Source organism: Adiantum capillus-veneris, chromosome 26 (genome assembly GCF_014529385.1).
Source record: "Adiantum capillus-veneris isolate H3 chromosome 26, ASM1452938v2, whole genome shotgun sequence".
NCBI classification, from domain to species: domain Eukaryota; kingdom Viridiplantae; phylum Streptophyta; class Polypodiopsida; order Polypodiales; family Pteridaceae; genus Adiantum; species Adiantum capillus-veneris.
The window spans coordinates 9,663,784-9,690,313 of NC_140956.1; the positions used below are offsets into that span (position 1 = coordinate 9,663,784).

Here is a 26,530-nt window from a genome sequence, read left to right on the forward strand (position 1 = left end):
CCACCTCCAGCTAAGAGAGCTAGACCCGCTATTGGCCTAGTACCTGACATCTATGACATATGCCTTGAAAGTACAAATGAATTGTGCCGAGCATATTGCAAAGTCAACGGCTTCAAAGCCCTTATTTTCTTCGACCTCGGAGCAACCGAGAACTTCATCCATCAAGAATTCTTGAAGCAGTTGAACTTTGATTATGATGCAGAGGGTGAAGAAATTGAAGCCGAGCTAGCCACGAGCGCTCAAAAAGTGGTACTACTCATTGGTTCTCTTCCAGTGACTATCCAAGATTATCATGGAAAAACCGATATTGTGAAGTTGGAAAATTGCGACGTTCTCCAGGAACGGAATTATTACCCTCATGCAAAAGGACAAGCCAATCGTCCTCAAAGTTCGACTGTCCGAACAAAAACCTGAATGAATTTTCTAGTTGCTTTGTAGTCAAATACTTTTGAACTCTGTTTCAACGAATATTGTTTGAAATGGATGGTATCTATTTTAAACCTGTCTTGGTGCCAATTTGAACTGTTTGACTCTGGTTTTAATACTGGTTTCAATGACTGGTGATTTTACTCCCGGGTGCTTGAAAACCTCGGAACGACGCAGACGGAATGCTTGGGGAGCGTTTCGTTGTATGCTGGAACCTCCAAACGATGTAGGTTGCAGTCTGGGGGGCGTTTGGTTGTAAAAGGCCTCTTTATATGTTGCTAAATTGGCTTTATTTGACAGAAAAATAGTTCTAAATGAATTATTGGATTTATAAGTGAGAGGGTTTTCTCGCTTGGAGCACAAAGGAAAAATAATTCTAAATGAATCACTGGAGACATCCGAGTACAGAGTATTCCTAGTGCGTCATTCAAAGTAATGACGGGAGCACTGAGAACGGGAATATCTGTAAGGCGACCAGGAACGGGTACTTCTGATGCGTCACATCGGATGGGTGACAGGGAGCATCGGGAAGAAGTATCCGACCATCCGGGAACGGACATCTCTGATGCGTCATAGGATGGGTGACATAGAGCATCGCGAAGAAGATTGTACCGTAAGTTCGGTAGGAAGTGACTAGGTGATGGGTATTCTTGATGCCAACATTTTCTCTCTCTCTTTTTCTGGCAGAACAGCCAGTGTGACATAAAAACGCGTTTCGCCCCTCTGAAACTTCGAACGGGCGAAATGTTTCGGCGAAATGAGACGATGTTTTTTGTTTTTAACTTATAAGGTCTTATTGAGTTTTTGGGCAGGTTCAGACTATTTTAAAATACGTTGGCCGTCCACTTAATAAGTGGGCAGCCATCTGATAAATAAGGCAATAGATCAACCAACATTTTCTCTCTCTCTTCTTCTGGCAGAACAGCGAGTGTGACATAAAAACGCGTTTCGCCCCTCTGAAACTTCGAAATGGCGAAATGGGCGAAATGAGACGATGTTTTTTTATCCTCCCCTTTTGACTTGCTGACCCAAAACGGGCATTTTAGGATTTTTAAACCCATTACATAATAGAAAGCCTAATCTCAAAAAATCGAACGCTGCATCTGTCCTCAAAAAATTGAAAGGTAGTTTTTTCGAACAGCGTGGCCACGTTTACATTTGTAGCAGGAAAGTCGAATGCAGTTAAACGTTTGTTGCAGGAAAGTCGAACGTAGTGCGCACATTGATTCCAGAGTCCAGACGCAAGTTGCCACATTCTCTTATCACTCTCTCTCTCTCTCTCTCTCTCTCTCTCTCTCTCTCTCTCTCTCTCTCACACACACACACACACACACACACACACACACACACACACACACACACACATACGAAACACAATTTAGGCCTCTCTCTCTCTCTCTCTCTCTCTGCGCTAGTATAATTCGACCCTCTCTCTTTCTCTAGGTTCTCACACACACATTCAGAAATTGCGTCCTAAGAACAACAAATTGACATCAATTTCAATTTTCTTCACTTACAGGAAGGGAATTTCTCCAATTTCATGGCTCCTAGACAACAAGCTCAGCTTAAAGCATGGGATTTAACATTGCCCATTGCAAAATATGGCACATCCAGAAGCAGAGTTGTTTTATGCAAGCTTTGTGGAGATGTCCTTCGAGGGAGCCTTACTCGAGTCACCAGTCACTTCACATGGGTGGCGGGCGTCGGTGGTCATGGATGCAAAAACATACTGGAGGCCACTTTCTTCTCCCATGGTGGCATGAAGCAAGATGGTTGGAAGTGAAATCGATGATAAGGGCTCCCTTACCTCAAGCAGTCATTGATCTCAAGTATGTAAAAGCTAAACAACTAGAAGGAGCAAACAAAGAAGTACGTGAAGCTAAGAAAAGAGCTCGGGATGAAGTGGAAAATGAGGACACTGCTACTCAAACGACAACCTCGACCGGTAATGATGGTGGCACTTCAAGCATAATTGGGGGATTGTCACAAATCAGTGAGTCAGGTGCTTTTCCATATGTTGCTTCTTCCTCGCAAGTTCATGCTTATGCCAGCAACAAGAGGCACCAACATGAGCTTGGTCTACCACTACCTACAACGGTTGGGAGACTGCATGACCACTTGTGGTGCTCTTACTAGAGAGAGGTATGTAACACTCGACATGCGCAAGTTGCAATCCTCTAACGTGTCATTAAGTACATTTAGTTTTTTTCTTCTAGGTGGATGATCTTGCACATCTTTGGAACGAGTGATTTGCTTGGTTCCATAAACCAATCCACATCGTGTCATACATGCTCAACCCTCTTTACAAGAAGCTTGAGCATTGGAACGACCAAAAACTACTTGCTGCATGGGCGGAATATATCGAAAAAGTTTACACTACTGAAGAGTGTACGACATAAGTACGATGCATTGTCTTAGAAGTTAATATCTATAAAAAAATATATCTCAATACACAAATAATGTATCCATCTAAGTTTTGCTTCTCATTGTTCATAGCATTGAAGAGGAATCCATTTTGTTCTCTCAAGATCGAAATTACTTTGCTTGTGCTGTTGCCTCGGTACAAGACAGTAAAAGACAAGCTGTGTCATGGTGGGAGATAAATGGAGCTTACTCCTACACTTCAGAAGCTTGCCTTGTGCACCTTATCGCAGGAGTGTACCAGTGGTGCAGCCGAGCGTATTTGGAGCATTTGCGCCGACATTCACACCAAAAAGAGAAACAGGTGTGTTGCAAATGTAACAAGTTGCTACATTACTTCTAAGTTCAAACTATTCAATTGACTCTTGAGATGGCTAACTTCTAATACTTGATTGTTGTCTTGACTTTTGCAGAATGAGTACATCTCAACTTGACAAGCTGGTGCACGTTAATGCAAATTTGAGACTGCTAGAGAAATTAAGGCTTTCAGATGGCAATGGAGAGGGGGTGCTCCAATGGAAGGTGAAAGATATTGATGCCTCGATCATTAAGAAGTTGGAGCGTGGCCTAGAGCGCGGGGAGGCGATCGACATCAGCTTCATTCAGACACGCATTGATAAGGATCTTGCCTATGACTTTCTTAGAGAGGAGCATACCCGATTCAGGCGTGTCACACGATCCCAGGCTCGTGCTTTGCAGCTTGCTAGTGAGACTGGCACCTTGGAGGCAGATGCGGGTTCATCTCATGCGACATCTACCAGGCCTCGAGGTGGAGGGCGTTCTGGTCGAGCTACTACTATTAGGCGCTCTCTGGTTATGAGAGAGATGTTGCCTTCTGACGACAGTGCATCTAGATGACACTGATGTTGAGGAGTCTCGTAGCGACTCTTCTGAGGAGGACTCTAGCTAGTTTCTTATTGATATTTGGGCAGTTTATGTAGTATGGCCAAAACTCAGCTCATGTATTATTGGTCTTTTGGTTAGGACTCAAGATTCAGATCATGTACTAGGAACTGATGGTGTGATTTGAGTCATGATTCTTGTAGCTTGTTATGAGTAGTTTAGTTATTGTTATTTGTTTTGTCGTCGTAATTTATCATGGTTTTGGCTTGGCTAGATATTTCAATTTCAGCTTACCTTGTTCACTCGTGACTCAAGTCTCACATCTAGATTTTGGTATCTCATATGTCTTGACAGGTGAATTTGTATGTATATTCAATGTATAATTATAGGTACATACATGTAAAACGAAACCTGTGTTTCGCTTTCTCTGAGCTCCGAAACGAAACGTTTCAGAAACCTCGAAACCCCGAAACGCACGAAACCCCGAAATGTTTCATGTCACACTGAACAACGGAAAAAAAAAAAAAAAAACAAAAACCGGCCGTGATCTCTACGCGAGCAGCCTGCGCTCAGTTATTCGTGCCCGTGGCCAAGAGCTATAAAAGCATCACATTCCCTCACTCAGAGGAAGGATCAGTTTTTGCAAGAAGGAGATGTTGCTGCAGAGTTCACCCGCAAAGAAGACGTTTGCCGGTGATGGCCATGGCTGCCCCAAGTGTACCCGATGTCGCCAGGACCCAATGCGCGAGTTCCCTCGCGAAAAAGTTCCTATGGAGCGTGTTTCCATCGCTACAAGCTGCTGTTTTTCTCAGTTTTCAGCCCATAAATGTCGTAGACGGGGCTGATTTACGAGAAGGAACCCGAGAACACACCTCTTTTGTGTGTAGGATTGGAAAAGAGGATTTTCTATGTAGAGATCTCTTCCGAGGAATTGCTTTTTGAGAACAGAGTTGCGTTTCGAGCCTCGAGACTTTGAAGGTAACGATTTTCATGTTATGATCTCTAAGTATTTGATTGCAGGTGTTGCTAATTGGACTATTTCTTTATTTTTAATAATTAATTTCTTTTAATGAAATTAGGACATTTTAATGTGTACACTAGAACTGTTAAAAGTTGGAATATTGTAGCTACAAGAAAAGCCATCAGGAACGGACAACTCTGATGTGTCATTTGATGGGTGATGGGAAAACATCGCGAAGGAATTTCCGTAAGTTCGGTGGAAGAGACCGGGTTACGGGTGCCCCTAATGCATCACATGATGGGTGACGGGTGCATCAGAAAGGGGGCATTCCGTAGGTCGAGGAGGAAATCCGAGCTAAGTAAGAAGAATACGCGTAAACGCAAGCACAAGAATAAAGATGGGTTGAAAGAAGCTTTTTATGAAAAGCAGGAACATTCGCGGGAGGGCAGATGCTTTCCCGCGAGGAATCTATGTCTGCATTGCATCTGTGCCATGTTCTGCACCTGGGGACGCCTGGAATGTGTTTGTGTAGCATTAGTTTTTTAACTCACTGAGTGGTTTTTAAAAGTTTGAACAGGTTCACACTTTATTTTAAAAGTGGTCGGCCACTTTTAAGTGCCGGCCCCTTTTATTAATAAAATAAAGCAGGCCCCAAATCCTTACGTAAAAAGCCTACGCAAGAGAGCTGTACGGATGGGCAGATTTCAGCGATCTCTCTCTTTCCTCTCTCTAGGGCGCGCCTGCTTTTGCTTTTTGGGGTCCCTATTCCCGCCGGGTGCCAAGGCCTATAAAGAGGCAGGTAGCGTTCAGTTTTTTCAAGGACGCAAGAGTAGCAGAAAAGCCCAGCGTTGGAGATTCTGGAGCAAGTGTTGGCGACAGAAATCTGCAAGTATTCGTGTGCCGACGGAGTACGGAGGTCGTTTTTCCGAGCGAGGAGCGATAGGTATAAATTGTCCATACGCATTGCGAGTTATTGCTTTGTGATTGTTTTGCAGGAATTCTCCCTCACGGGAAGTACGGCCTTTGTGCCTAAGTCCCTCACGGGAAGTATAGCCTTTGCGCCCAAGTCCCTCACGGGAAGTACGGCCTTTGTGCCTAAGTCCCTCACGGGAAGGAACGACCCTTCGGGTCTAAGACTAAAGAACGGAGGGGTTTTCTCCGGTTCTTGTGCTTGTATACGAACTCTCCCTGAATAAAGATACTCTTGACGGGGGGGACCAGCCCATCTTCTGGTCCCCAATACTGTGTCGATCTTCTCCTTTCTCTCACATTTGCAAAGTATTTTATTTTTCAGATTTCTAAGTGCTCGTGTACGCTCCCGTTTTGTGACAGCAGGTGTACTTCCTCTTTGTGAGGGAGTAGGAGCAGAGGAAGGCATGAGCCTCTGCAAGAGAAAAGCGCTCTGAGGAACTAGAGCCAGATCAGCCCAAGGGTTTCGTACCCGAGTTTGGGAAGTAGATCCAAGGATCGGAGAGAGGTAGTCTCTCAAGTTGTGATCCGGAGTTGGGATTCCCAAGTAAGGACTTCGTGTCCGGGAAAGCAGAGTTGTTCTGCGGGAAGAGGACTCTGGAAATAGAGTTGGAAAAGAGAGTTGTAGGAATGCCATGCCCTGAGTCTGGAAGGTGAGATCCAGAGGCGAGAACCTTGATTCTCGAGGATTTGGAATAAGGAACGGAAGTTCCTTGGAATAGGGCTTTGCCCTAGGAATAGGAAGCCGAGGCTTCCGGGAACCATCAAGTCTTATTCTAGAACGAACGTGGTAATACGTTCGGTTCAAGTGCTTGTATAGACTTCTCCTCAGTAATAAAGATACTATTGGGGGGGGGGGGGGGGGGGGGGATTAGCCCATCTTCTGGTCCCCAGAACTGTTTCGATCTTCTCACTCTCTATCTATTGCTGTCTATATCCTCTGGCTGCAGTAATAAGTGATAAATCCTATTTATCCGAATGTATTTTATATTGTTATGCGTTCCCGTTTGTGACAATATCTCCCGGCCCAGACCTTTTTAGGTTATGTGGGAGGAGTGATGAGGGAGTCGTTGAACAACTCGTGGCCCGGACTTTGGTTATTTACGGGGGAGTGTTCATCGGCGGCTTTATATTTCTGTCTTGTAACATGCATATGTGAGCATTTGTGTTGCATTGTGATGTGCAAACCACTGAATATTCCTTATTGGATGAGATAGTAGATACTTTTGGGAAACCAACAACCCAGGATATCAAGAGTTCCAATCTGGAATGAGACTCCTTATTGGATGAGATTCTTTTGGGAAGCCAACGACCCAGGAAATCAAGAGCTCCGATTTGGAATGAGAAAATTGATTGTCCTTCCGAATGACCCTCATAATTTTTTGAGCTAACTTGAGTTGTTTTGCAGATATGTTGTGATCGCGGACGATTACTTTCTTTCAAGAAGGGGGGATGTCACAAATTGCTCACATGTCAAGCCATTGAAGAACGGAGCCAACCTGCAGATTCCGACCGAGGGGCCTAAAGTTTAAACCCTAAGAAGAAGAAGCCGAAGTAGCATAAGAAGTTTTACCGACTGTCAAAGTCTTGCCGAGTGGCCTATTTTTATAGAAGACTTCCCACCAACTTATGGGACCCCGTCTGATGGGGCCCAATTGACATAAAGGCATTGAAAAATAAAGCAAGCCCACACGATTTTTGAATTCTGCGTTGACATGTTGACGTGGCAGACCAATACGGATTTCCACAATTTGGACTGGCTGTGTTGACGTGGCACCTGTACGAATTTCTGCAAAACACACTGGCAGCTTTTGGGTGCTAGTGCTTTTGGGGCGAGATGATTTTGAGTTTGAAGCTTTTCATGTAAACAGCTTTCATAGGCCAAGGGCCTTCAAATATGTACAGAGGGCTCATTCTCTGGCACACTTCTTGATGAAGTTGCGGAGCGCAAGTTCCGGCATTGTACCCAGTTCAAGCAATGCGCCAAGGTTTGGGGCGAGTACTCTCGTTTGGGGTGGAATTCCGCCACTCCGTGTCGCGTGTGCTCTCTCTCTCTTTCAGTTCAGCGTGCTGTAATTCCCCGTTTTGTCATTGCCAGGTGTCCAGTGCCCTGTATAAGCATCTCAAGCCTTCTCGAGGCTCCCCTGGTGATTTCTTGCAGTTTAGGTGCAAACACTAAACCTGCAGAAAAACACAGCAGGCTGTAATTCTCTGATTTGGACCGTTTTGAGAAGAGCGAGCATGTCTACACGTGTTTCAAGAGCTACCCCACGCAATAGGACAGTCCCCGTGTGATTTGGACAAGTTTTCACGCGAGAAAACTCTCCAAATTTGCAATCTTTCGCGATGGAACTGTGCGTACCTATGGGGGATTAGCAATTAGCTAATCTGGTTCATGTTCAGAAGGCTCTTGCCTTGGCAAACGCGCATAAAACCCACAGGATTGTAAATGATCATTTGAGTAGCCCAACTAGTAGGGCATTATCACCATATGTGCAAAGGGGGGAGAGATGCATGAGAGCAAATCATCGTGCTACATGAGACAAAGGAGAAGGCAAGCTTTTTATTAAAGCTGTGAACCTGCACCCACTACACCCACTACACACACACACACACACACACACACACTGACTGTAGATGCACAATGAAGACCAAAATCAGCCTCCACCCTCATTTGGGCGCCCGTCTTGCTAAGGTGTTCTGCAGGTTCACCTCCTACTGCCATGTGTCCAGTTTGCCTCTTTTGAGTTAATTCTATAGTTCCCACCAACTTATAAAGTTGTAAGTGACTTGCTGAGTGGCCCAAATTCCATATGGTGGACACAAGCTTCCATACTCATTAGAATTTAGTGCTAATTGGCTCGACCAGTCCCAGACTTACCGATCTAGACTCCCGATGTGAGAAACCCGTTTGGCCGCAGCGATTTCACATTGGCCATGCAATGTCTACTTGCACCTTTTCAAGGGCTTCGGAGAAAACAAGTAAAAATAAAATAAATAAAAAGACTCGTCATACGTGTATCCCTGTCACTAACAATTGATTGAGGCACCCCGAAAGCACTACCAAGAGATCGTCGAGCTACGAATGAACGTGGAGTCCCTTGTGTAAGAGGAGTGCGCGATGGGTCGGGTGATGAAGTTGAGGGCCCAGGCGGGGAGGTTTTTGGGGGGGGGGGGACTGGCGGCGGTGAAGCTGAGGTATGAGGCTTCTTAGGAATCCTGCTACAAAGGGTCAAAACAATTCCTTGTTGGAACCCAATGCTGCTGAGCTGCAAGAGGGCGGCCACCATGGGGGGCGGTATGGTGAGCCCTTCCCTGTCTACGGTGGCCGTGCACCTGTTACTAGCCATCAATTGGCTGGTCACTGGCCTTTCGAGGTGCGAGCATGTGTGTCCTGGGTACGTGTCTGCTGTACAAGTTCAGCCTTGGGGATTGAGCATCCGATGTGGGTCAAGATCGCCTACAAGGACAAGCCTTCGCTAAGTGGCCCATTTGTCTACAAATGAAGCACTGGCTCGGGAGTTTCGAATACTCCACCCTCTGACGGAGCCACCCACCATTGAGGGAAGGGCTCGTTGGATTTCTCTAACCTAAAACTACATGCATGTCATGCCAGATGCCCACCTAGTGTAATATCATTTGTCAAAACGCGTGTACAATCCATTTATGCAAGAGGGTGCGAGAACAAGAAAACCTAATCTAAGCAGGTCCTGCGAACATGCTCACAAAATTGCTGGTACTAATCCTCCTATGATTCTAGACACTCCTATCTAGAAAGAAGGGGAAAATTGGCTATGGGAGTCGATGAAGCATGTCCATGTGGTACGTAGAGCCATGTGCACGTGACGAGTGAGATGATGATTATGAGGGAAGATTAGGTTTTATTGATTAGATATCTATAAAAAGTAAGATTATTAGTGTGAGAAGTGAGTACAATGGGTGATCATACATGCAAGAGGGAGAGTCTTTGGATGACATAAGCAATGATGTTGCTGTCACAAAGTGATGATGTGGCATGCCCAATTGGTAGAGAAATGGTTGAGTGGACAAGAGAGACTGAACGGATCAACTAAGAGAACTTCTGAGCACTGGCAGAGGGGCCTAACCTTAAATATCCCAAAAGCTTGAACTTTGAGGAGGATTTCCGTAAAATGCGCTTACATGCTAACGTAACTTTCCACGGATGATGACGTGGCAGGACAGTACGGAATTTCCGCGTTTTGCGTTGCTGGTGCCATGTGGCAAGGTGTACGGATTTTCACAAATTCCACTCGTTGCTTTTGGGAGCTCCTAGCGCTAGCTTTTGAGAGCAGATGCTTTTGGGAAGAAGTGTTTTTGAACTGATTGCTTTTGGCCCTTGGGGCTCTGCTTTTAGGCAACCCTTGTACTGTTTATAAAGAACCCTTGGGGCCTCAATTTGCAGAGCATCTGGACGTAGAGTTTGAGAGCAGAGGACCCTTGGGAGTTGTACTTTGCTGCGAGCAATAATAAAGAAATACCGAAAGAGGCGCCGGTCTTTGGGGCGAGTGTTTCTGGGTGCGGAACTCCGTCGTGCTGTGTCGACTCTCTCTCTCTCTCTCTCTCATAAAGTTCAATGATTTTGAAGTTTCTGTTCGTGTGCTGCTATTGACTTCTTGCTTGGAGTGTCCAAGCCTGTAACATTGGTATCGGAGCTCAAAAAGATTCTTCTTCTACGGATGGTCCGATCCCTTCTGCAACACACAGATTCTCGAGGAGAATTTGACAGAGCAGTCAAGATTTTGTTTGTGAAAGAATCTTCGTGTCCTTGCCTCAGGCTTATCAGCCACTCCCACCCTTAGTCCATCCCGCATCGAGGGCGCTCCCGTCGTCATCGCTTTGTCTTAAGGGCATAAGCCATAAAGAACTCAAGACCACACATGGCTTCTCGCGGAGAATTCGACAACGATAACATTTCTCAGGGGGGGAGGTGAAGAAAAGTTGAAATCGGGCGCGAGAAGAAGAAAAGAATGAAGAATTGGGCAAATTTTCAACACGGAAGTTTGCCAAAAACGGAGTACAAACGTCATCTGCAGGTTGACAAGTGTGTGAAAAGATTGTTCAAGCACTCCAAAGACTCAAAATTTACGAAACACCTGAAGAATTATGTCAGAGGACGTGGCAACTGCTAATCTAGTTGTTGGTTTCTTTCCAATGATTTTTGTTTAATTTTTGAGACCCTCTTTTTGAAGTTGCAAATGGTCGGACATTGTATGGCCAATGTGAACGGTAGTTTCACCCGCAGACTGAAAGTTGGTCGGCAGTGGGACTCGTAAAGTAAAAGGATGTCTAGGCTCAGTTCAAGATCATGTAGGTACCCCTGTCGCACTTAGCAAGTTGGTGGATATTAGGAAGTGAACTCAATAAAGGTACAATGTCAAGGTGGGGTCACCAAAGGAAAGTACGCGACAGCTCGGCTACATTGCATTTTTGGATGCGGTCCCAGTGGGAATTGATGGTCAGATGACCAATGGGAGTCCAACGGAAGCATCCCCTAAAATTTAGGAAATTGCTATTTCGGGCCATGAAATCTGTTCGCGTCATTAGCTTGAGAATGACAAGGGGAACATTTTATTACTCTGCTACAAAGTCAATTGATGCACCAGTTGAGAGATTTTTAAGCAGGAAGCCCAATGTGGGGAAATTGCATGATGAGTGCCAAGTGGCACTTTTTGGCCAATTTACCAAGTTTGAGAGAACAGAACTTGTAACTGACTGTTTGGAGCAGTTTTGGAGGCTGATAACTTTTTCAGCCATTTCTCTCCATTTTTAAGCTTCCCATGACTTTACCTAGGACCAAGGAGCTCATTTTCAGCATTGGAAGGCACCAGATGCATGTTTACAGGGCTGTTTTGCTGCGTTTTCAGCGATACACAGGTTTTGGCAGCCATGGAAATCTTTCCCTTTTGCATCTATTTGTTCACAGATGCATTATAGGTCAAGGGTAGAAGAGGGGGCGCTCGATTTATGCTGGGGGGATGCTTCATTGAGAATTTGTCACAGGTTAAGAGCTATGGAGTGCTTCCTTTACACTCTATGTACAGTGTGGTGCTAGGAGTGATGACCTGCACACTACACATTGCTCGCTCTCTCTCTCCCCCCCCCCCTTACGTGCAGTTATGTGATGCCCCACAAGAGGGCTCTTCATTTGATTGATGTACAACTGTGTTTTTTCATGCTTTGGTGCTGAAGCAAGAGCTTCCTTGAGCAGGAACATGAGTAGCTAATTGCTACTCCACTACTCCAAAGCAGGCACTAGTGAGGGTCATAACCTCACCAAACAGGTGCGTATTCAATGCCATGTATGCACTGTAATTTGACTGTTTTTCAGCCATACGGACGCCAGAACCATTGGGAACGGTGCCCCACTGGCAGAGGACAATTCAAGGACTGTTTAGGGCTTTAAACAGGGCAAAAACCAGTAAATACAGCGTGCTGAATTTACTGTTTTTGGGCAGGAATCAGAGGGTTTATGCCAATGGAAGTGAGTTCCAGCGAGGAAATTGGTTTCGCGCAAGTTTTGGGGTTGTTATGTTGCCGAAATTTGGCCAAAACAGGTGGTATCTAGCTGGATATAGGTGAAGAATTCCGAGGACTCTACTTTGTAATTTACTCTCTCAAAGTATAAAGAAATACCGAAAGGGGTGCCAATTTTGGGGCCTACAGGTTGTCGGCGTCTGCTCGGGGGCATTCTAGCTTCTGAGCCGTGTGTGTGCTTAAGTGTTAATTCCCGTCGTAGGTTACTTTTGCAAGTGCTCTGTGTGTGTGTGTCTAAAGTAAAGAATTTCGGGTGAAAGCCAAAGTCCACTGCCCTACGGACCGGTTTCAAGGTTCCATTGCCGGGATAGAATCACCTTCTCCTCAAGAAGACACATAGTACAGGATTGTGGGATTATACTATGGCCGACAAAGGGAAATGCATTATGGAAGAGGGTTCCTCTACGCAGGACAAACAAGAAATTCCGCATGTTCGCCCTGCCAAAAAGTCGTCAAATTAGGGTTGATTTTGTGCTGTGTTTTTAGGGTTTGCAAGTATGAACCAAGATGAGATAGGGAGAGGTCTCACGGTGGTAGATTGGCCACTAGATCTCTTGCGGGAGTGATGTGGGTCTGCGAGGTGGCACGTTGCTCGCCGATTCTCTGAGGCGATTCTTGCTGACGTGGTAGTTGTATGGATTTCCGTAAATCACGGTGGCAGCTTTTGGGCATCTGCTTTTGGACTAGATGCTTTTGAGTTTGAAGGCTTTTCATGTAAACTGCTTTTCGTAGGCCAAGGGCATTTAAATAAGTGCAGAGGGCTCAATCTCTGGCACACTTCAGGGAGAAGGTACAGAGCGCGAGTACCGACATTGTACTGACTTCAAATAATATAAAGAAATACCGAAAGGGGCGCCAAGGTTTGGGGCCAATACTCTCTGAGGTGGAATTCCGCCTCTCCGTGTCGCGTGTGCTCTCTTTCAATTCAGTTGTTATTAAAGTGCTAAAAGTTTGTTCAGTCTATTCTTTTCTATTGGCACGTGGTGCCTGTCTTGTGACAGTGGTATCAGAGCATCAGGCGTGTGCTTTTCTGAAAGCATACTGGTCCTACAAAAGAGTAGACAGAGCAAACTAGCGGCTACTGGAATTTTATTTGAAGAATCTTCGTGTCCCGACCCTTGACTTATTAGCCACTCCCACCCTTACTTCATCGCGCATCGGGCGCGCTTCTGTCTTCACAGCTCTACCTTACAGGGCATAAACCATACAGAACACAAGACATGGCGTTCATGGATTTAGCAGAATATTTTTTCAGTTTCTTCTCGACGAGCTTTATGAAATTTTTTCGCGGCATCCTCAACAGAATCTTCTGATGCTGCAAAGTTTTCAACAATTTTTGAACTACATGTTTACCCCTACCTCGACACCAAAAAGTACGAGAGCTTCCAACCGAGAACCTTCTCAGCCGTCTGTTCCGATCGGGGGACTCTTCAGGAATATGGTGCAACCATCTGACCCTGATCCAGTGCAACCGCCTTTGCCACCGCCATTGTCCCCACCTCCCCCACCACCACCGTTACCAGGCTACAATGGTTGGAGCCCATATGGATACCCTTATTATCGGTACTCGGGATATGCGCCTAACCAACCTAAAGATTTCAAGGATGGGGGCCCGAAAGTCAAATTTTTCACTTTTTCCGGAGTGAAAGATCGGAAGAAAGCATTGCAGTTCCTCTTGCAATTAACAACATCTATGCTTTGGGAAACTATACAAAAGAATCCAAGATTTCTCGAGCAGCGGGATTTCTTAAAGATAATGCTATGCAATGGTGGAGTTCAATCGCGACACAACCGCATGCTCCAAGGACCTAGCAAGCTTTCAAGACAGTTTTTGCTGGAATTCTATGTTTGAAGTCCGGATTTTGGCAGAGTGGGGCAACTTGAAAATGCTTGCCACCGAAACCATGGACGATTATAACCAAAGGTTTCTTGACGTGTACCTTCCGGTGTCCTTCTTTAGGTTTGTTCCCATGGAGGCCCAATGCTAGCAATACATCATTGGACTACCATCACCTTTGCAGGAATATTGTCTCTCCAAGCAAGTCTCCATCATGCAAGAGCTTATGGACCATGCCGCGGGCGGCTACAAACTGATGAAGGGAAAGTTGGAGTTTACCACAGAAGAACCTCTGGCCACTAACCAGAACTCTAGACAACAACGAGCAAATTCTCGAGAGAGTCGTGAAACCCAACCTCAAAGGCCTCGTCTGACACAGCTTCAACGAGAAACCCTTTTACAAGAAGGCGGATGCTTCGGATGTTTTCAAACAGGACATACATATTGTATGGAACTCCGGATTTCGCGTCAGACTTTACGGAATTCCGCTTTTCACACCGACTGCTGACGTAGAAGATTGTACGGATTTTTGTGAATTGCGCTGACATGTTGACGTGGCAGCTTGTACGGATTTCCGCGATTTGTGTTGCTGACGTGACAATTGTACGGATTTTCGTAAATCACGTCGGCAGCTTTTAGGCATTTGCTTTTGGACTAGATGCCTTTGAGTTTGAAGGCTTTTCATGTAAACTGCTTTGCATAGGCCAAGGGCCTTTAAATAAGTGCAGAGGGCTCAATCTCTGACACAATTTAGGGAGAAGGTGTAGAGTATGAGTACCGGCATTGTACTGAGTTCAAGCAATATAAAGAAATGTTGAAAGGGGCGCCAAGCTTTGGGGCCAATACTCTCTGGGGTGGAATTCCGCCACTCCGTGTCGCATGTGCTCTCTCTCCCTTTCAATTGAGTTGTTATTGAAGTGCTAAAAGTTTGTTAAGTCTGTTCTTTTCTATTGGCACGAAGTGCCCCGTCTTGTGACAATGGTATTAGAGCATCAGGCGTGTGCTTTTCGGAAAGCATACCGGTCTACAAAAGAGCAGACAGAGCAAACTAGAGGCTACTGGAATTTTATTTGAAGAATCTTCGTGTCCCGACCCTGGACTTATTAGCCACTCCCACCCTTACTTCATTGCGCATCGGGCGCACTCCCGTCTCTATCTTACAGGGCATAAACCATAAAGAACACAAGACATGGTGTTTATGGATTTAGCAGAATATTTGCAGTTTCTTCTCGATGAGCTTCACGACATTTTTTCGCGACATCCTCAATAGAATCTTTTGATGCTGCAAAGTTTCCAACAATTTTTGAACTACATGTTACCCCCTATGATGCCCCACGTGGTACCTCCTCCTCCGGCACCAGAAAATACGAGAGCTTCCAACCGGGAACCCTCTTAGCCGTCTGTTCCGATCGGTGGAGTCTTCAGGAATATGGTGCAACCATCTGACACTGATCCAGTGCAACCGCCTTTGCCACCGCCATTGGCCCCACCACCCCCACCACCACTGCCACCAAGCTACAATGGTTGGAGTCCATATGGATACCCTTATTATCCGTACCTGGGATATGCGCCTAACCAACCCAAAGATTTCAAGGATGGCGGCACGACAATCAAATTTTTCACTTTTTCCGAGGTGAAAGATCGGAAGAAAGCATTGCAGTTCCTACAGCAATTCGACAACACCTATGCTGTGGGGAACTATACAAAAGCATCCAAGATTTCTTGAGCAGCGAGATTTCTTAAAGATAATGCTATGCAATGGTGGAGTTCAATCGCGACACAACTGCATGCTCCAAGGACTTGGCAAGCTTTCAAGACAATTTTTACACGCAGTTACATGAATTCTATGTTTGAAATCCGGATTTTGGCAGTGGGGCAACTTGAAAATGCTTGCCACCGAAACCATGGATGATTATAACCAAAGGTTTCTCGACGTGTACCTTCCGGTGTCCTTCTTTAGGTTTGTTCCCTTGGAGGCCCAATGCGAGCGTTACGCCATTGGACTACCATCACCTTTGCAGGAATATTGTCTCTCCAAGCAAGTCTCCACCATGCAAGAGCTTATGGACCATGCCGCGTGCGGCTACAAACTGATGAAGGGAAAGTTGGAGTTTACCACGTAAGAACCTCCGGCCACTAACCACAACTCTCGACAACAACGAGCAAATTCTTGAGAGTCTTGTGACACCCAACCTCAAAGGCCTCGTCTGACACAGCGTCTACGAGAAACTGTAACAAACTGTTGACGTGTCAAAGCCTAAAGAATGGAGCCAACTTACAGATGCCGGCCGAGGGGCCTAAACCCTAAAAAGAACAAGTAACAGAAGAAGAAGTCCTACCAACTTATGGGGACCCTGTACGATGGGGCCCCAAGTGACATAAAGGAAATAAAGCAGGACCCACACACACGCACACACCAGAAATTTCCTAGATGTTGATGACGTGGCAAATTTCCGAAAATCACATTGGCTGATGACGTGGGAGGCTGTACAGATTTTGGTGATTTACGCTGGCAGCTTTTTGGCATTGCTTTTGGACCAGAAGCTTTTGAGTTTGAAGGCTTTTTACTGTAATTGCTTTTTAGGCCAAGGGCCTTCAAATATGAGGTTAGGGCTTATTCTTTGGCATGCTTCCTGGTGAAGGTGCAAAGTCTATAGTACCTACCGGCTTATACTGTGTTGATGCAATATAAAGAAATACTGAAAGGGGCGCCAAGGTTTGGGGTCAATACTCTCTTGGGTGCAATTCCGCCACTCCTGTCGCGTGTCGTCTCTCTCTCTCAGTTCTGTTTTTATTGAAGTGCTAAAAGTTTGTTCAGTCTGCTCTTTTCTATTGGCACGTGGTGCCCGTCTTGTGACAGTGGTATCTGAGCATCAGGCGTGTGCTTTTCTGAAAGCACACCGGTCCTACAAAAGAGCAGACAGAGCTATTGGAATTTTATTCGGGGTATCTTCGCCCTCCAACCCGTACTTATTAGCCACTCCCACCCTTACTTCATCGCGCATTGGGCGCGATTCCGTCTTCACCGCTCATGTCTTACATGGCATAAGCTATTAAGATCACTTGCAAGAGAAGGATCCAAGATTTGTTTTGAGCTGTTGTTTTTTTTTCTCAGAGACAGTACCATGCAGATGTCTATAGCTACCAAACCGCACACTTCCAAGTACTTGGCAAGCTTTCAAGAAAAAAAAAAATTGCCCGAAGTTATATGGTTTCTGACATCTTCCTTCGGAGTGCAACTTCTGGCAGAGTGGGTATCTTGAAATGCTTGCCATGGAAACCCTAGCAGATTATAACTTGAAATTTCTCGACATCTCTCAATAGATGTCTCTTCACGATTAGATGACCTTGGAGGTCCAGTGCGATTGCTATCTTGAGACTACCATCGCCGCCAATGAAAACACTCTATCCAACAGCTGATGGACCATGCTGTGCTCGGCTACGGCCTCATGGAAGGAACCTAACCCAAATTTTTGGTGCAGGTTTCATGATGGAAAGTCAGCCGACTTTTCGAGCTCGACTGATGTCGAGATTGCTTTTTAAGTTTGAGTTTTGTCTGAGAATCTGTTTGAGAACTTGTTTGGTGATCTGTTTGAAATTTGTTTGAAATGGATGGTATCTGTTTTGGTGCCGATTTGAAATGTTTTGACTCTGGTTTTAATACTGGTTTCATTGATTGGTGATTTTACTCCCGGGTGTAGAAGTGAGAAATACTGTTTTGGTATTGTTTGAACCTCGAAACACGCAGGCCGATACCTGGGGAGCGTTTCGTTGTATGTTTGAAAACCTCAGAACGACGCAGGCCGATGCCTGGGGAGCGTTCCGTTGTATGCTAGAAAACCTCTAAACGACGCAGGGCGATGCCTGGGGAGTGTTTGGTTGTATGCTTGAACCTCCAAGTGACTCAGACTGTGGTCTGGGGAGCATTTGGTTGTACAGTCCTCTGAGCTCATGGCTCGGACCTTTTTAGGTTATTTGCGGGAGGAGTGACGAGGTAGTCGTTGAGTAGCTTCATACCGCAGACTGTTTGTCTCGGGGGAGTGCTCAGCGGCGTTGTTTGTTGTGTATTGTAACATGCATATGTAAGCATTTGTGTTGCATTGTGATGTGCCAATTACTGAATATCCCTAATTGGATGAGATTGCCTTGGGTATGTAATGTTAGTGCATCAAGACACCCGTGGAAGATCAGTACGGTTTGGGTGTGATAGCTAATTTTACTACGCCGGAATATCAAGAGTTCCGATTTGGACGAAAGGAAAAGCTAACTCCTTGATCAAAAGAGAAGAAAGGAGAAGCTAACTCCTTGATCAAAACAGCCGAAAGGAGAAGATAACTCCTTGATCAAAAGAGAAGAAAGGAGAAGCTAACTCCTTAATAAAAAGAGCAAACTGATTGTCCCTCGGAAATTTTTGAGCTAACTTGAGTTGTTTTGCAGATATGCTGTAATCACGGACGATTACTCTCTTTCAAGAAGGGGAGATGTAACAAACTGCTGACGTGTCAAAGCCTAAAGAATGGAGCCAACTTACAGATGCCGGCTGAGGGGCCTAAACCCCAGGAAGAACAAGTAACAGAAGAAGAAGTCCTACCAACTTATGGGGATCCCGTCCGATGGGGCCCCAAGTGACATAAAGGAAATAAAGCAGGACCCACACACACACACACACACACATCAGAAATTTCCTAGCTGTTGATGACGTGGCAGATTTTCGAAAATCACACTGGTTGATGACGTGGCATGTTCTACGGATTTCCATGTTTTGCGCTGGCTGATGACGTGGGAGGCTGTATCGATTTTGGTGATTTACGTTGGCAGCTTTTTGGCATTGCTTTTGGACCAGAAGCTTTTGAGTTTGAAGGCCTTTAAATAAGTGTAGAGGGCTCAATCTCTGACACACTTCAGGGAGAAGGTGTAGAGTGTGAGTACCGGCATTGTACTGAGTTCAAGTAATATAAAGAAATACCGAAAGGGGCGCCAAGGTTTGGGGTCAATACTCTCTGGGGTGGAATTCCGCCACTCTGTGTCGCGTGTGCTCTCTCTCTCTCTCTCTTTCAATTCAGTTGTTATTGAAGTGCTAAAAGTTTGTTCAGTCTGCCCGTGGTGCCCGTCTTGTGACACATTCCAAGTTGACATCGGCAAGATTCCAATCCAGACAACGAGAGTCTTCATTCAAAGGAGGAACACGAGGGAGATCAGCAAACATGCTGCGAATTTCTTGCCAAAGAGGAGAATAATGAGGTCCCAATCCAAAAAGAGACCTCGCAACAGAGAATGAAAGAGCAAGAACGATATCATCTACCACGCGATGCACCTGGCATATCCCTTTTTGAGAAAGAAAATATGCTTGACGGGGAGAGCGTTGAACCAAAGTAAAAGAGAAAGCCTTCCTCCAATGTAGGCTCTCCAATCAGAGGGAATTGCCAAGAGAAGATTGCCGGCCATTCCATTCCAAATGCACCGTGACAACCTTCAATCAATAATGATAGAAGAAGTAAAGGGACATCCAGGAAATGAGCTCCCAATAGGTTGGTTGCTAATGACCAAAGGACGGAGTGACAATATGTGCACACAAATGTGATACCATAAGCGACCAAGGTTGCAGTTGTGCCAGCAAGAACGACAACATGTTGCCAGCAAGATCGGCCACATGGTAGCTTTCCGAGCTAGAACATGAATACGCAAATCCAAAATATTCAGCCCTCCAAGGCGCTTGGGAGAACACAACTTGTCCATAAATAAGAGCCGGAGACCCTTTCTACGAGCTGAGGTGCATTAGAAATGCTCCAAAATAGTAGACATAAAGGAATGCAAGCATGACCGAGACCGTGATTGTCACCGGCGTGTGACTACTATCTATCGTTTTTGTTGATTTCTTTCTTATTATTTATTTACTTTCACTTTTTGGAAACACCCCTCGGGAAATCTAACTGCCCTGCATTGCATAGCTAGTGTCGAATTGTTCAGAGGGAGTCCAGGCCTGAGGGCAAGAGAGCACTAAGGTTGGACAAGGACTATGGTTAGCCAAAGTGGAGTCATTGACTAGCCAAAGTGAGTCCTTTGCTACAGAGGCTTCATTTCAATTCTGGGTGTGGCTGCAGTGTACAAAGGGGGTCAGATGACCTAGAAAGATACTATGGCAGCATCTCCTAAAATTTAGGGAATACTATTTTGGGACCTGAAAATGTGTCCGCGTCATTACCTCCGGAATGACAAGGGGAACATTTTATTACTCTGCAGTGAAGTCAACCGCGCAACCGGTCGGGAGATTTTTAGGCGGCAACCCCGAAACGGGAAATAGCTTGTAAATGTGCCAAGTGGCACATTTCTGTGCACTTTCCTCATGCAACAAGAAGTGGCGCTGAATTTATAGCTGGGAGCCTCATTTTGCAAGTTCCTGTCACAGGTTAAGAGCTATGGAGTGCTTCCTTTCCCTCTTATGTACAGTGCGGTGCCAGGAGTGATGCCCTGCACGCTACGCACTGCCCTCTCTCTCCCCTATGGCAGTATGTTATGCCCCTCTAGTGGGCTTTTCAATTGACCAATGTACAGTTGTGTGGGTTCATGCGCGATTGCCGAGGCAAGAGCCTCTTGCACAGGTACTGGATTAGCTAGCGGCTAATCCCCCACAGGTAAAGGTGAATTCGGAGAGGTTCCCGCTAGAAATCTCGTCCGATTCAAAGGGCAAGTAGCCCTACAGGTGCGGGAGCTCGAGGACTTGCTACAGATGCGACCGGCACACGAAACGGAGCCCGAAACAGTAAATTACAGCCTGCTGTGTATTTTTGCAGGTTTAGGGTTTTGGCCCTAAACGGGCCCTAATACCCCCCGGAGGTTCGGGGACGCGAAGGGACCGCTGTACAGGTGATTTGGCTTATTTTCGGGGCTGAAAACAGAGAATTCAGCGTGCTGCAGATTCTCACCAGGTTTTGCAAAGTGCCCGTATGCATCGGGAAAGTCATTCAATGCGTGGGAATACTGACTGTGAAGGGTCGTAGTACAGTTATGTTGCCGAAATCGGGCCGGAACAGTTGAAATTCAGCCAAGCTTGTGCGAGGCAGCTTGTAGGGAACCACAGCGTTTATTCCCTCTTTTAAACAATAAAGAAATACCGAAAGGGGCGCCTAAGCTAGGGGCCAATCTGGTGTCGGTCTTCTCATACAGGTGCATTTTAGCAGCCTGTATCCCTTTCCCCTTTGTTGTGTTTTGAAAGTACAGGTAAAGTGGGCAACAAATTAAATGGGTGAAAGCAAATAAGGATGAAGTCTAAGGTCTACCGTCCTTTTTGAAAGTACAGGCCGGTTTCATGGTTCCATCGTCGGGATTAAATCACTTTTTCCCATAGAAGTGAGCCTTGGTCAGTTTGGGCTTGAAGACACAGGGGATCATAGACCAGACATAGGGAATTGCAATTATGGCTGACAGACCAGATGACAGACTCATGAAGTGGGTGAGTCTTCAAGACCACCACAGACGGATGATGATATATTCAGGACCCAGTTGGCTACTGCTGTGGCTATGTTCACACAAGTAATGCAGAACCCGAGGTTTTTAGCCTTTTTGCAACCTCCTCTTCCGTCTTAGCAAGTTGGGTCACTGGATCATATTCAAAAGCCTGTTAAGGTTCGAGCACAGGTGATTCATACTGCAGAGTCAATGGAAACACCTGTACACTTAACGGAGAACATGCAGTCTCTAATACATGTGCCTAAGGTGCAAGAACAGGTGGCTGAGATGCCAGTCTTTCAAGCTGTACCAGTTCAGCCAGCCACTTTTCAACAGCCTATAGCTGGTTGTAATGGGCAGGGAAGCAACCTACAGGCTATGCAACAAGTCTTCCCACCACCTTCAGTACACCCTGGCTATTTTGGAGGTGGATCCGTATTCCAGAGCATGGCTGGTCATGCACCTGGAAATCAGTTTTACACGTCAGGAACAGTGTTCGGGGGTGCTCAAACGATGATGCCTAACCCCATGTATGGTGTCACGGGCATGCTATCAGGGTTTCAAAGCACTCAGGGCCAATTTGGGATGCCATCGACAAATTTTGGTATGGCTGGAATTACAAATCAGCAGCCAAATATGGCATTTCCAGGTCAACTTAACTGCGGTCAGGGAACACAAATGAATCCTAACAGTGTTCCCATGTTTCAGTCACTTCCAGATGACAACTTAACGCCGGTGGAGAGGCCAACTCCGTACAAAGAAGGTGGCAAAGGTGTGACATTCACGACCTTTACAGGGTTTGATGACAGGAAGAAGGCTCTCTCATTCCTCCCGCAGTTTTGACAAGGCCTATGCAGGGGGAAACTTTACAGAGGCTTCAAAGGTCCGCAAAGCAGCCACTTTCTTGACAGGGAATGCGAGACAATGGTGGACAACTTTATTGCTGCAAGGGCAAGCTCCGTCTACATGGATTTACCTCGAGTAGATTTTTGCAGCAGCATGGTTATCTGATGACTTTGAAGCAGATGTCATGATAGAATGGCACCAGCTTAATGCTGCTACTTGCAAGAATCTCGATGACTACAATCTGAAGTTTTGGAAAGCTCTACTTCCAGTAACTTCCTATAGGTTTGTGCCATTGACAGAACAGATTGAAAAAGACTGTTGTGGCCTACCTAAAGGATTGAGAAAGCACTGCACGAAGACCAAAGTCACTACTTTGACGCAGCTCATCGAGGTAGCAAACACTGGCAATGGTTTGCTCAAGGGAGAAGATTGTGAATTTAATACTGGCGTCAAGGAAGGATCAGCCAAGAAAAATTCAGCGAAGAAGTATGTTCCCAAGAAGGTTCCTAAAGTGACTCAGGAGCCAGCCAACGCAGGGAAAGACAAAGCTACGGTTGAATCATAAAAGGGACCAGCGAAGAAATGGAAAAGACATTTTTCTCGCAAGTCGGAGGAGCAAAAGAAGGTCCTGAGGTCAGAGAACAAATGATTCATCTGTGAGCAGCCTGGCCACATTGCTTACCATTGTCCTACAAAGAAAAGGCCAGCTGATTTTGAAGACAAGCAGGACAAGAAAGGAAAGAAGCCCATGGCTGGTCTAGTGCCAGAAATGGTGGGCGACAAGCCAAATTCAGATGGAATTGGCTTCAAAGTTGGGAATCAGACCTGAAGAGATGGGGTATACAGCAGAGGCAGGTTTGGCATGTCTTGGCCATACAGAGGCTGTGACACCCATCATCGGAAAGTTGCGCCTACATATCCAGTCCTATGTAGACGCCGAAGAATTTTACATCATCCCACTGGACGGATGTGATGTGTTGTTAGGTATTCCTTGGTTATTTCGTGTACAGGAAATCATGGATGCCTCCAACAAAAAGATCACTGTACAGAGCAGGGGAAAGACTCACATTCTGGATGTAAAGCTTAAAGGGGAGTCTATTCCCATTGTATCATCTTCTGCTATTACGTCTGTAATGAAAAATCATCTTTCTGCGTACTTGGTTTTTGCACGTGAAGTGTCAGATTGTGATGAATCAAATTTATCTGTGCTAGATAAAGAAAGGTCAATGTTTTTACAACAGTATAGTGACTGTTTTTCCGATTCATTACCGTCTCAATTACCGCTAGAGAGACCCGAGGACCATGCGATAGATTTGGTGCCAGGCAGTAGCCCACCAAATAAGCCTCCGTACAGGGTTAGTGCGGTTCAGGAGAAAGAGATAATGGGCCAAGTACACGAGCTGTTTGAAAAGGTGTTGATTGAGCCCAGTTCATCCCCATTCTGTTCTCCAGTGTTGTTGGTGCAGAAAAAGGATGGCTCATGGCGTATGTGCATCGACTACCGTGCACTGAACAAGAATACCATGACGAATAGGTTCCCTATACCTAGAATTGATGATATTCTGGACAAATTAGAAGAAGTAGCTATGTCTAGCAGGATAGATCTATAGAGTGGGTACCATCAGATCCGCATTAGATCGGAGGATGTGCACAAGACTGCTTTTAGAACGACGTTTACGAATTTTTAGTGATGCCCTTTGGTCTCACAAATGCTCCTGCTACGTTCAATAGGATGATGGACATAATTTTCCGTCCAGACAAGCAGTTTGTTGGTACATTCTTTGATGACATGATAGTCTACTCAAAGAATGAAGAGGAGCATAGGGATCACTTGGCCATTGTGTTCAAACAGCTACGCAGTCATAGGTTGCTCATCAATGCAAAGAAAAACTGAATTTTTTTTGAAGAGATTCACTTTCTGGGACACATTGTCTTAAAGTATGGTGTGAGAATGGATCCTGCAAAAGTTGAAGCGATCAAGTCATGGCCAGATTTGAAGACGGTGCATGATGTCCGAAGTTTCTTGGGACTATGCTCCTATTACTGAAGGTTTATCCGAAATTTCGCTGAGATTGCTTCACCTTCACATGCTCTTCAAAAGAAGGCAGTCACCTTGAGATGGACACAGAAAGAGATTTCAGCTTTTAATCTCTTAAAGGAAAAGATGACTTCAGATCCAGTCATTGTGTTGCCAGATCTTAGAAGTCATTTGTGGTCCAGTGTGACGCCTGCGGTAGTAGCATTGGTGCAGTGCTAATGCAAGATGGCAGGGTAGTAGCCTATGAGAGTAGAATCTTGCAAGGGCCAGAAAAGACTATGCAAGTCTATGAAAAAGAACTGTAGGCCGTGATTCATGCGCTCTTAAGTTGGAAACACTACCTGCTAGGTGCAGACTTTGTTGTCCAAATGGACCATCAGACCTTGCGATACTTCTTGACACAGGCAAAGTTATCTGAAAAGCATATGCGATGGGCACATATCTTGTCCATGTTCCACTTTCAGATTGTGCATGTAGAAGGCAAGAAGAACGTTGTGGTTGATGCCTTGTCAAGGAAGCCACAAATTTCAGCTGTGTCAATTCCTTATCATCATGAACTTAATGATATGAGGGAACAATATGCAAATGATGAAGATTTTGCAAGGGTCTTCGAGCAGCTAATGGATGGACAACGTCATGAACACTATCTTCTCAGAGATGGGTTCATGATGATGCATGGCGGATTGTGTGTCACAAAGCCATTGCGACGCAAAGTTATGGAAGAGTCATGTCCCACCGTATGCAGGGCATCGTGGTATCGATGCTACAGTTAAAGCGGTTGAGACATTCTTCTACTGGCCTACATTGAGAAGAGATGTGAATGCCTTTGTGCGAGAATGCGTAATTTGCCAGAAGGTCAAGTTTGACAAGCAAAAGGCACCAGGGTTATTGCAACCACTACCTATTCCAGATAAACCATGGGAAAGTATTGCTATGGATTTTATCTTTGATGTTCCGAGAACGCAGACAGGAAACGATGGTATTTGGACCATCATTTGCAGATTCAGCAAATAGGCTCATTTTATTCCGGTCAGGAAGAAGATAAAGCCAGATCAGATGGCACGCTTGTTTATGAGCAATATTTTCAAGTATCATGGCATGCCACAGTCGATTGTTAGCGACCGTGATCCACGCATGACAAGTTTATTCTGGAGAGGCTTGTTTAAGAGTATGGGCACAACGCTCAAATTCTCTTCGTCATTTCATCCTCAAACAGATGGGCAGTCAGAAGAGGCAAAATCTACTGTCCTAGATTTGTTGAAGTGCTACGTGTCAGAGCATAAAGGAAAGTGGGAGCAGTATTTGCCATTGGTGGAGTATGCATATAGTAATACAATGCATTCATCAACTGGCAAGGCACCTTTTGAGATAGTTGAAGGTGGCAAGAAAGTTCCTCCCATACTGCATACAAAGGACAAGATATTTGAAGCAGAGAAGTATGTTCAGGACATGGATGAAATGTACAAGAAGGTCAAAGTGGCCTTAGAAAAGAGTTAGGCAAAGCAAAAGAAAGCAGCTGATCGTCACGGTCGTGAAGTGGTATTTTCACTTGGTGATTGTGTGCCTCTACGCTTTGAAAAGGCAAGGTTAAAGAAGATGAAGGGCAAGGAAAGACCATTTCCAAAGCTCAGCATGCGTTACTATTGGCCTTTTCAAGTGTGCGACATAATCAGTGATGTTGCATATAGGCTGAAATTGCCTGACAGTTGGAAGATTCACAATGCGTTTTATGTGAGTCTTCTCAGACCCTATGTGGGTGATGTGCCAGAAGATATGCCAGCTGAAGATCAGCCGGAAGTCGAGGAACTTGACGAGATCTTGGTCCCGGAACAGATTTTGACACATAAGGAAAGGAAAGTGAAAGGCAAGGTTGCTAGGCGTTACTTAGTAAAGTTCAAAAACTATCCACCAATGGATGCTAAGTGGATGGAAGAAGGTGAACTTGCAGAGTCACCAACTGTGTTATCACTTTACCTTGAAGCCTTCGATTTGCAACCTACCTTGACCCCTTGAGTTTCAAAGCTACATGGATTGTCAGTGTGACAATGGCTTCTGAAAGAAATGATGTACATCGTATTTAAAGTGAGCTCAAATGAAGTACATGTTACATGAATGCTAGAGTTGTACAGATTGTCAGTTTGGCTATTGCTCTTATGGAATGTCCAAAAGTTTGGTTAGTGCTATAGAA

The 26,530-nt window shown here is 45.4% G+C and overlaps 2 protein-coding genes across 4 annotated transcripts in view; both read left to right on the forward strand.

Annotated features, from left to right (window-relative positions):
• LOC147422980 (GDSL esterase/lipase At4g01130-like) overlaps positions 1 to 26,530 on the forward strand; it is a 131,828-nt gene that overhangs the window by 26,900 nt on the left and 78,398 nt on the right. The window lies entirely within an intron of this gene.
• LOC147422981 (uncharacterized) lies at positions 1,814 to 3,908 on the forward strand. Its single transcript, XM_086501865.1, has 3 exons — positions 1,814 to 2,825; positions 2,923 to 3,151; positions 3,261 to 3,908. The coding sequence occupies exons 1-3, from the start codon at positions 2,647 to 2,649 to the stop codon at positions 3,279 to 3,281; spliced, it is 429 nt and encodes a 142-aa protein (XP_086357991.1). The 5' UTR covers positions 1,814 to 2,646; the 3' UTR covers positions 3,282 to 3,908.

What these genes read in the sequence shown, in the direction of transcription:
- LOC147422981 (XM_086501865.1), top strand. Translation starts at nt 2,647, where the DNA reads ATGATCTTGCACATCTTTGGAACGAGTGATTTGCTTGGTTCCATAAAC. An exon ending in CTGAAGAGTGTACGACATAA is followed by an intron (nt 2,826 to 2,922) that starts GTACGATGCATT and finishes CATTGTTCATAG; the next exon opens with CATTGAAGAGGAATCCATTT. An exon ending in CACACCAAAAAGAGAAACAG is followed by an intron (nt 3,152 to 3,260) that starts GTGTGTTGCAAA and finishes TGACTTTTGCAG; the next exon opens with AATGAGTACATCTCAACTTG.